Source organism: Chanodichthys erythropterus, chromosome 9, assembly GCF_024489055.1.
Source record: "Chanodichthys erythropterus isolate Z2021 chromosome 9, ASM2448905v1, whole genome shotgun sequence".
NCBI classification, from domain to species: domain Eukaryota; kingdom Metazoa; phylum Chordata; class Actinopteri; order Cypriniformes; family Xenocyprididae; genus Chanodichthys; species Chanodichthys erythropterus.
Window position 1 is genome coordinate 16,128,554 of NC_090229.1, and position 11,615 is coordinate 16,140,168.

An 11,615-nucleotide genomic window follows, 5' to 3' on the forward strand; every position below is an offset into this window, starting at 1 on the left:
ATTTTACAAAATACACAAGCCTGAAAAAAATCTCATCAAATCATTTTAGTACACTAAACAAGGTTAAAATATGAAAAAAGTCAAACATATATAAAAGTCACAAGTCACTTTTCCAAAGTCATTCGTGAGGTTTATTTTCTCTGGACGGAGTATTGTGGCTTTCGTGTAATACACTGAAGATCTGATATTAAATAAGTTCACAAAATGACGTCATGTACATACAAGGCATTTTGTAGCAAAAAAATTAGCACTTGATATATCGCTTCAATAGAAAAATATACATATCACTTTCTATAATTTTTACCTCAGACAATTTGTACATAGTAGCAAAGAAACTACATATTAAAATGTTACATCTTTGAGCCACTAGTGAAGTTAGTGCAAATCCAGTCAAATAAGATATCATCATATACAGACGTATCAAATTCCTAGTGGAGCAACATGCATAAAAGAGCTTGATTGGTTAAAAATGACTTTTCATATCTTACACAAACCCTCTTAATTTGAGATACTATCCAATAAAAAAGTCTTTACATCATAAGAATATCAAAAAACATAAGATGTCTTTAATTTTCAATTAATTATACAGCACCAAATCTGAAGTATTAAGAGTTTTTTTCCAAAACAAATTATTAATTCTCAACAGAGAATGTTTAAAAGTGCCAAATTCAGAATATCAAAGTCTGAACAGCAAACTTGAGGCACTTGACTGATAGCATTATATTTGTTGATTTCAGAGCTTAGTAAGAGAACCCAGTGTTTGCTGGTCAGCGCTGCCAGATCAACTTTATGGTACAGAGTTTTTCATATATTATAGCTTTCTTTCAGCACAAGCCCCAATCACATGATGGTTTAAGCCTTAAGTCTAAGCACAAGACCTTCTTACTGTACATTCTGTTAATGCGGCACACGCATAATGCTCTGAAGTTTACAATTAGGCATGCACTAACATTTTTGTCATTGATAACGTACCTCATTAAAACAGCATTACCACATTACTGATAAACCAACAGTGCATCTCAGTGTAGTTCAAACATTAATTTAGAAGGATCTTGGAATAAAATAGCTTGCTTTTAAACAATCAAGTCCATTTTACCGGCATACTGTAAAATTCCTCCCGTGTCAGTCAAACTCCTGCAGGTCAAAACTGTGGCAGACAGTTCGAGAGCGATCGTGTCCTCATAGATGCTCATCTTCGCTGTCCTCTTTGGCATAGTAATGCATGCTCCTGTACTCTCTCCGACTCATTCTCTTGCTTCCTGGGGTTCTGCGTGGGTAATCCTGAAACAAATCAGGTCAGAATGTTTTAAAACAATGCCATATTAAAGACATTAAAATTTAATCAATGACAGTTGGCTATTGAGTGTATGCATCATGAAATCAACCAGACACCTGCTGCATTTTGACACCCCACTGAGAATACAAAGAACTTCATTCCAATAATCCTACATGGTCTTGTATTAACCTCAATATTTTAGGATTACTGTGTGCAAATAAAGCCATCTGGCTGCATGTTATTTATATGGAAAGCTTAGTTTAGACCAGAGTTATGTTACTGGGGCAAAGGTCCATGAAAGTTCACATCCAGCATGGGCCGTCAACTGATATTTAACTTATTTAATTCCAGTCTTTTCTCAGTTGAGTCAGCACATGTACTTTACAATGGACTTTTTTTTTAAATTTTATAGGCCTATTTTTTCCCCCCTACTTTATTATTCACAAATCTGGGCAGTAAGTTTCTCAGCTGACATGTACTCTATTATGATCATGTTTTATATCAGAAAGCACACCTAAATTCATTAATAATTAGAAATACTAACATACTTTGTTTTGTCGTGCACGTACACGCTTCCTTTTATAGAGCTTCAACACAGACGTCAAACTCTGGTCACGTGACTATCACCAGCCACGTAAAAATGTTCACATGAAATCAAGACAGTTTTTACTTGAATTTGTAAAATACATTAACTCTTTTAGACCCATCAAACGTAAATGCTGGCTGGTCATGCAGATGTTTGAGGCGGAATTTAAATCCTGCGCTATTTTTATTTTTTATTTTTTTTCCATTTCTGTTGATACCATAGACTGTGGTTGATACCCATAATAAAATGTTCTAAGTCGGTTTAACTTACCTGAACAACATCCAGGTTCCCAAAGAACTGCTCCACTGGGAAAATGTGATTGCTGTCCTCGTCGAAGAAAATGCTCGGGTCCTCTCGCGTTTGGGCACTGTGAACGGTCTGGTCCATCTTCACCTCTGCAGAGCCGCTACACTTGGCGGCAGAGTTCTCCTTACCGCGCCGTTCACCCGGAGTCTTTTTCCCGGGCTGAATGTTGACGTTCTGATTAATGTTCGCGCTGGAGTTCTCCTCTACTTCGCCGTGAAACGGTCTCTTTGGGAGACGTTTGGCCTCGTCGCCGTCGCCAGCCATCTGCCGCGCTGCGCTCGCGATAACAGACGCTGATCTCTGCGCCAAACCGCGCAGAATTCTCCTCCTCACCGCCTTCTGCGAATAAAAGACCAATAATAAACGTATATATGTAAAATAAATACAATACTAGCCCGGTTTTAGACGTGGTTGATACATCGTGAGAAAGGTCGCTTTACTGTAGCCGACAGACGGAAACTGTGGGGAGGAGATGGTTGGGTAGACACTGACACTGACCTTGACTGAACTTTTCACACCGGGCGGGTTTAAAGAGACAGCGCCGCACACTCGCTGTCTGTGGCTTCCAACGACAGTCTGAAACAAGATTATATCATCAATAATGCATCCGACTCACGGTCACAAACGAGAGAATTAGTGTTTTCTTTTGAACGAACATTTGAGTGAACAATTCCTTTTCGTTCACTTTCATTTTCAGTCCTTTTTTCGTTCAGTGATGTCTTTTTTCTTTAGCACTATATCATCTTGTTCGTGAACCAACTCAATGAACTGGGACAAAACGTGTGAATCAGTCTAGTTCGTTTCAAGGAGAGAAAGGGGTGGAATGGACATGTAAAAATGAAAGATGACCACGCAGTTAAAACGACCCTAGTAAAACAATTTATGACTCGCATATAACAAAAAGAATAATACGCAGTGGTCAACGTATATTGGCACAACGGGTCTGAATGAATCCGTAAACGAATCATTCTACTGAACTGATTCAAAAGATTCGACACATTGGGTGACTCAAAAACTACCACTGCTGGGAATGGTTCACAGAAACTCGCGTTTAACAAAAAAAATAGAAAACAAAAAAGTATAAGCGCGTTCTCCAAGTGAGACCTTAGTCTGCACGCCAAAACTGTGAACTTACGTTATTTTAGTCATTTAGTATTTCTAACTGAACGCTGTAGTAAACTGCACAATAAAGTCTACGTAAACTCGAAACTGATAGTGCAAGTTCATACTACAAAAAAAAAAAAAAAAAAAACTTCTTATAAGCAAATGTTCTGAATCATAGTACCTGCTTTGCCCTCATTGGAAGTTTAAGCGTCCAAAACAGAGTGCGGAGTCCTGTGAGTGTTTATCTCCGGTGACGCCGAAGCCCCGCCCGCATCTGATAATCTACGCTACATAGAATCACGAGATGGGGGTTGAAAACGTTATTAGGCTTTTCTGAGGCTGCGGCTGATACCCATCAATTAGTAGCTACGTAGTCCGTTTGTACAGAATACTTTAGTTTAGTTTGCCGTTATAGTGTAAGCGATTAAAGTAGCCTATGGGATGGCAACTGCTAAGTTATTCATCGTAGAAATATGTCGAATGAGTCATACAACTGTATGTGACGTAAATGTAGCTACGGATATTAAGTCCAGCCTCTGACACATTTGTGAAAAAATAGCCTAATGCGCAGTTTGTCTTAAAATATTTGACACTGAGTCTTCTAAACAGTCATTAAACAATTTCCACAATGGTTTTTGTCATTCTGAAAATGGCTTCATCTGCCTTCAGCCTGACATCATAATAGTGGACATCATCATTAAAAAAAAAGCAGTTATTTGTATCAGTATTGTTTGAAATACTGTCCCATTTGGGAAATTGGGACTATCATCTTCGGGTAAGTTAACTTTTTTAGGTTGTAGCCGCCCTTATTCATCCCTGAGGCATCTGACGCAATGGCACATCCGGTGGCACTTCCGGTCTTCATTGGCATGTGTCAGTGGATAGTGTGTGCAACCGTTGTCGCAGTCTCGCGGACCATGTCGCCGTATTTTGTGACGCCCGCAGGAGTGACTGACAGATGAGTTGAGCTGCTATACTGACCATACGTAATTGCTCATAATCTTAAGTGGAAATGTGACACATGCCACTATCCACTGACACATGCCATGACACATGCCCCTGCAGGTCACCGTGATTTTGCCAAATAAGACATGTTCCTGGATCAACATATTTTGTTGATCCTAGAACAACATTCCAGTCTGAAAATTTAGTCTTAACTACCCCTAAACATAATCATACCCATAACTTATCAATAAAATACGAGGGGAAAGATATGTGAATAACACTGATGTAGAAGCACCTAACCCTGGTTGCAAGCATAAAACTTGACACAAATGGTAAACTTGTCCCTCAAATCTGATTGGTTGATTGGAATGTTGTTCCAGGGTCAACAACGATGTTGATCCAGGAACACGTCGTACTTGGTGAAATCACATTCACTATGTATGTATGTATGTATGTATGTGTTCATTTATTTATTTCAAATGCTGACAAAATAAAGCCATGTTGACTTTGAGTATCGCTTCGAACCACACGGGGGCGCTAAATACTAACATAATTTCAGTAAGTTTAGAGATAAACCGCTTGGTAACTTTAAGCATCTTTCAGCGTGTGCTTGTGGGAGGAACGTGAAAACGGGGTTACAAACCTTTAAAAGAAACAAGAAATGACTTAAACGTCAATATTTACATACACTGAATACGTAAGTAGTCCTCACTCGAGGTCTTCGTGGGGACCCTCATTTACTACGCTTGCACAGCTGTCGTGTGTAACCAGAGAGCCTGTAACAGGTAGGTGTCGTGAAGGTGGAGGAGAGGAGGGCCGATTGTTTTACAGGATGACTGCCTCCCATTTTCAGCAGTTCAACGATGGAAGTTGAAGGGAGAAGGACCTACCTCAATTTATGACGGGAAAACAGATAAAAAACAGCCTTACAGGAGAAAAGTGGAGCCTTTCCAGCTTTATCAAAATGCCTTTTATGGACTATTCGCTCATTTTTATATTTTCATAACACTTTGGAGATTAATTACAGGCGACATGACTGACTTTTTATGACAACTCCGCTGGCCACCCGAACAGACTGCTCTCTGAGGAGCGCGTGCGTAATGGAATTCTTGTGCAGAAAGAAAAAGAATTTAAGAACTGCGGTCAGTCTCACTTTGATTTTTGCCACTTTACTGATGCTTCAGAAATTAATAACAGTGGACACGAATATTACAGGTATCAAAGTGAAAAACAAATTTTGTGGTACCGAATGTTCATCATTGAAAAGAAGAATCATAAAGGCCGTTGAAAATTCATCTCAGTCACACGGGAATGACTTGGCGCTGGTGGGAAAACCCATGCCAACAGAATGGGACGTGTCTAGAATCAAATGTAGTGAAAATTCCACGATAACGAACCAAGCCTGGTTTCGTCGTTTGAACCCAAAGTTCCGTGAATTTGTCCTGAAAAGACATTGCAGATACTTCCCAATGTTGCTGAATCACCCTGAGAAGTGTAGCGGTGACGTGGATGTTCTGGTCGTGGTCAAATCGGTTATTGAAGAACATGACCGACGAGAGGCCGTGCGACAGACCTGGGGAAAGGAGCAAGAAATCCAGGGATTGAAAATCAAAACGCTGTTTCTTCTAGGCACTCCAGCCACTGGTAAAGACGAGCGAAATTTACAAGCCCTGGTCCAATATGAAGACCGAACCTACGGGGACATCTTGCAGTGGGACTTCATGGACACCTTCTTCAATCTCACCTTAAAGGAGGTGAACTTTCTGAGATGGTTCAACATCTACTGCAGTGGGGTTCCCTTCATCTTCAAAGGAGACGATGATGTGTTCGTCCACACCAAGAACCTAATTGAACTAATTGGCTTTAGGGTGGATGAGAACAAGGTGGAAAACCTCATTGTAGGGGACACCATTTTAGAAGCCAAACCGATCAGAAACCGCCAGAGTAAATATTTCATTCCCAAAGAGTTGTATGATAAACGCTATCCACCTTATTTGGGTGGGGGAGGATTTCTCATGTCCTCTCAGGTGGCCCGAAGGCTCTTCGTGGTTTCTGAGAGCGTGGAACTTTATCCCATTGATGATGTGTTTTTGGGCATGTGCCTTCAGAAGCTGCACATTGTCCCCGAGCTGCATCTGGGCTTCAGGACATTCGGGATCATAAAGCGGAAAGTGACGCCTCTAAACCGGGAGCCGTGTTTTTTCCGCAACCTCATCGTGGTGCACAAACTCATGCCGCAGGAGCTGCTGCACATGTGGAATCTTGTACAAAACGGGGAATTGAGCTGCGCCAGACAAGTCGTACTATGAAAAGACTAGTAGACTATTTATAAAGACAGAAAGATGATGTTCTTTCAAACGAAGCGTGTTTAACTTTTCGTTTTGTATTTTGTTTGTAACAATGATGACTAGGCCTACTTGTGTTACCAATTGTCAGATATAATAAACCACAAGTCTACTAATTATGGTCTTGTCATCTACAGGGAACAAATAGGCTACTAACCGAATCTTATATTTTTGTAGACTGGGGCTAGTTGTCACACTGTTAAGTATTTAACGCTTGTCATGCGCTATATTCCATATCTTCTGAAGTCATAGAGCTTTGTGTGAGGAACAGACTTCAATATAAGTCAGTATTCACTCCTCTCGTGCTTTTGCCAAAAATCTTAAACTCCGTTTCAGTGTAATTTAATGTAATTTCATTGAAATGTTCTCTATGGTGCTCCATGAGGGGAAAAAAAGAAAGTCAAAGTTAATTTTGAATTGACATGAGGGTGAGTAAATTATTAAATTGATCTGCATCATTTTCTTTTTTGGGTAAACAATACTCCACACTGAAAAAATAAAAACCTTGGATCAACTTAAAAAAAAATGGAAGTAATCAATCACAGGAAATATTTGACATTGACTCAAGGTAAATCATTTAATTTAGTTTAATCTGAAAAGTTTAAATCCATGCAACCAACTAGGTTGGAAAAAACAAATTATTTTAAGTTAGAACAAACTAACAAAACTAATATGTATAAGTTAAAGAAAATTAATTATTTTAGGTTTGAACAAACTGATTATTTTAAGTTGAAACAAACTAATATTTAGAGGTCCAAGTAAATTAATTAGTTTAGGTTGTCTCAAAAAAAAAAAAGTTGTCATTATTTGAAATGTATAATAAATCAAATAAAAAAATGCTATTAAAACATTTTGATCAATGACTATCATAACACTTTCCTTTAGAACACTTTTATATTTATTGTTCAATAAACTGACATTGAACATGTTACAAATGTATGAATATTAATAGTCTGCTTCACACAAAAATACAAATTTGTTACAAAATAATCAAATCATCACTTGATGACATCACATTAGTAGTAATATTAAATTAGGAAGGTTTGTCCCGACAGAACACATTTCACCATCAAACATCCTAAAATACAATTAAATGTTAAGTCTGTATACCTGTTTATATACAAATGTATATTATGATGAACAGTCTCTTTCAGCTGAACACCAGAGACAAATCCTGGAACTGCTCCTCAGACAGTGAACAGTGGAAATCCTAAGACACTGACAGAGTTTCTGATACAGAGCTGTAAGCTCTACATTTAAATACAACTAATTTATATGCAATAGCAAGCTCCTGGCCCTCTCCGTTGGTCTAAAAATCTAAACTCTTTCGTACAAATCTGTGCATACGCTGAAAACACTGCAATCAGTCTCTCCAGTTGTCCATAACACTTGGCCTACTTTGGCCTTTGAGGCTGGTAGCCATCGAACTTGGCCAGCCACATTTGTAAATGCTGCTGTGAAAATGCAGCCTGGTAGTGCAACCTCTTACAAAAGGATTTAAAGTCTTGAAAGTAATTTGCAACCGAGGGCAACTGGTTCAGGACCTCTGTTCCTTCGATGACAATTTTAATGTCTTTTGGTGGGTGGAGAGAATCCTCTTTCCCATTGATAAAGATCACCATGGTTGTCTGCTCCAGTTCTTCAACCTCATTTTCCTACATAAAAAAAGAAAGAGACAATAAGTAAGTTATAGTTTCAGAAATCTCCCGATTTCATGTTAGATCATAATGTGCCATGCTCTTATACACTCTAAATTGAACTTGAATAGGCGTGTGACGAGTGAGAGCCGTGAGAGTGAAGCGAGGCCGGTGAGTAATTGGATGATCAGCATCACATTAATGTTAACAATGTTGCATCTCCATCACTCTCCATAATAAAATGATACTGTAAATGTGGATGACGTAATAATCAATGCACGCTATGCTGTACTGTTTACCAAACATTGCTGCAAATACCTGTATAGTGAAGCTGTTGTCTATTCAAATATATTGACAGAGCTGGCTTGTTTAAAACTATTCAGACAGAGCTCCGTGAACCACGTGACCGAGCGCGCCGCCGCGAGATTAAAGTATTGTCACAACTCTGTTTTTCAACATTAAAGGTGCTAAAGAGGATGTTTTGTTTCATACATTTTTGCAGTATTACTTTACTAACTGATAAAAGACTATTTATTAGGTGCATTGAAAGGAATAATATTAATATACATCATCTGTGCACGAGGTAGGGCCTTAAAAACATCAGCCAATGATCGCGTGAACGATTGGCCCTCTGGCTTGTCAATAACTGCCATGACATTCCTTGTGCGCGGCTGCACGCTCCGGTAACTTTCCACACTCCACAGGCGCCGCATGCAATGTTTTTGTCAGGAGACAGGAGTAACAACTGCAGATTATGAGTTACCTGTGGTGAGTCTGAAATAATGAATCCACTAACACGACACAGCGAATGCCAGTGGTAAACACTCGTGTTCCAATACTCGTGCACGAGTTTTGGGAGGCGTTCCCTCACATGCGCTCATTTCAAAAACTCAGTAACAGTCTTTGGTTTCTCAGTCTTTAGCACCTTTAAGTGCGCCAAAAGGGTATTTATCAGTCCCTCCAGGATTTCGCGTTTCTGCGATCGCTGAATTTATCGCAAAATCAAGTAAACTCCGCAGTAATCGGAGGGTCTTGCATTTTTTTCTTAATTGCAGCAGATTTTCTGCAGATTTTGGGCTTAGACGCGTCCCGTGTCGTCATTGTAACATGTTTGTGCTGCGCAGCTAATAGACAGCGCGTCGCGAATGGAGTTCAGAGCAGTGGGCCGATCTCCATCACAAAACAATCTGTCTACACGTGCTCTAAGGAGAAACCGCTTTAATTCACCACAGAATTAATAACATCGCTGTGAAATCTTGTGAGAAGCGTTCACGTTCGTCGCAGAATTCTCTGTTAAACCACAGATATCAGATCAAATGGTGCCGCTGTGGACACTGTTTGATCTGATTTAATATCTGATATTTGATCTGATATCTGTGGTTTAACAGAGAATTCTGCGACGAATGTGAACGCTTCTCACAAGATTTCACAGCGATGTTATTCTGTGGTGAATTCAAGCGTTTTTTTTTGTTTTTTTTTTAAAACATTGTGACACTAACATAAATAATTTGTGGCAGAAATGGTCTAATGTTATCAAGTGTTTTTAAGTGCTTCACACAACTTTTCCCAGCACTTAAAAGCTTTAAATATTGCCCAGTCTGAATGTTATTTTTAATGTGATGTCCAAAATGTTATTTGTTTATACTTAATAGTTTGTCCCCATTTGTAAAACTAGTTTCACAATGTAGGAAAGCAAACACTTATTCAGAAATAAAAAAAAGAATAAATTACCACTGTATAGATGCTGCAGAGGATTGACTTATTAGCCATTTCCACACCCTAATATATATTTTTTTATATTTATTAATAATAATTAAAAAAAAGTTAATATTATCTGCATCTCAACTCAAGCTCAGTGCTTTTCTGTCAGTCCTTACAGCACTGCCAACAATTCTGTCATTTATTACTCACCCTCATGTCGTTCCACACCCGTAAGACCTTTGTTGATCTTCGGAACACAAATTAAGATATTTTTTGATCAAATCCGATCGCTCAGTGAGGCCTCCATTGACAGCAAGTTAATTTACACTTTCAGTGCCCCGAAAGCTACTGAAGACATATTTAAAACAGCTCATGTGACTATGGTTCAACCTTAATGTTATGAAGCGACGAGAATACTTTTCGTGCGGCAAAAAAACTAAATAACTTTATTCAACAATATCTAGTGATGAGCGATTTCAAAACACTGCTTATTGAAGCTTTACGAATCTTTTGTTTCGAATCAGTGGTTCGGAGCGTGTATCAAACTGCAAAATCACGTGATTTCAGTAAATAAGGCTTTAGGTGTGTTCAAGCTCATGCGGCGATGCGCAGACCGATCGCCGTCTGACTTGAAGCAGTGCATTCCGGTTAGTACTTTTGTCCGACTTGAGCTGGCGCTGAAGGCATGTGACTGTGACGTATGATTTCAAAGTACCGCGAGAGCGATTCGAGAGCAGCCATCTGAGTCAGCCAGCGCAGCATCTCAAGCGGAGCTGCACGAGTTCTGATGACAACACAGCTGTTTCATGATTGGCCGGTTTCACCGCATGACAACGATCACGTGTGTTTCATGTTTATTGTCACGCCTTCAGTTCCACTAATGCTCACAAATCTGTATTTTTATAACATTTAAAGCTCTTTTCATGTAGTCACAAAGTTATATTGTGTCGTGTTTATCAAAATAAAACTGATAAAAAGCGTAGACCCCGCTACATTGGTATTTAAATATATGCTTATGTTGAACTTTATTCTTGTAAAAATACGCTGTAAGCAGTACATAAAGTATTGAATGAAAATGTATTTTTGAAAGATCAGTGTGTTAGTCAAATATTGCATTTATTTCACTTCAGCTGTGATAAAGTATGCAAGCGCAGCGTGAGCGTCACTACGGGAAGCAGAAAGTGTCCGAATTCACGTCTCCGTTTTCAGCTCAAACACACCTTTTGTTATGTCAGAAGTGTTTCAAAACGTTTTGAAATTTCAGTGTTTCACCACTCTTCTCTTCGAAACCATGAAAACAGAGAAAAGCCGCCGCAAATTCAGTCATTTTAGGTTGCAAAAATCAGAAAAAAAATCAGAACTCTTAAAAGACAGTAAGCTCAACAAATAAACATTTTGTAGGCTCTTCGCCCCACTGTTAACTATTAAAAACACTCAGCAGAAACAAATGCATTTGAAGCTGTAACGTTAACTTACACGCGGTAACTTTAGCTAACGTCAATGCCCCACAAAATGCATTTAAAAAATAATAGTTTGCATTTATTAGCCAGTTAACTAGCCTCTCAACAGATTGTGTGTTGTGTTGTTCACAGACAGTTCAAAGACGGACATTTTTTGTTTTGTGTTTTTTTAATCAGAGAGCGGGATCTCCAACTCAATAATGCGCATGTGCAAATCATGCTTAATCTAATAAAAATGTTCTGATCAAATTAATA

The 11,615-nt window shown here is 38.9% G+C and overlaps 2 protein-coding genes across 2 annotated transcripts; one reads left to right on the plus strand and one right to left on the minus strand.

Annotated features, from left to right (window-relative positions):
• Positions 1 to 116: 116 nt before the first annotated feature.
• Positions 117 to 3,750, minus strand: c9h1orf174 (chromosome 9 C1orf174 homolog). The gene is made up of 4 exons (XM_067394745.1): positions 3,454 to 3,750; positions 2,667 to 2,744; positions 2,133 to 2,507; positions 117 to 1,281 (listed from the first exon to the last, which is right to left on the minus strand). The coding sequence occupies exons 1-4, from the start codon at positions 3,466 to 3,468 to the stop codon at positions 1,180 to 1,182; spliced, it is 570 nt and encodes a 189-aa protein (XP_067250846.1). The 5' UTR covers positions 3,469 to 3,750; the 3' UTR covers positions 117 to 1,179.
• Positions 3,751 to 5,053: 1,303 nt separating this feature from the next.
• On the plus strand, positions 5,054 to 7,123 carry b3gnt7l (UDP-GlcNAc:betaGal beta-1,3-N-acetylglucosaminyltransferase 7, like). Its single transcript, XM_067393661.1, has one exon. It carries the CDS (start codon positions 5,264 to 5,266, stop codon positions 6,524 to 6,526), a length of 1,263 nt encoding a protein of 420 aa, XP_067249762.1. The 5' UTR covers positions 5,054 to 5,263; the 3' UTR covers positions 6,527 to 7,123.
• The last annotated feature ends 4,492 nt before the right edge of the window (positions 7,124 to 11,615 follow it).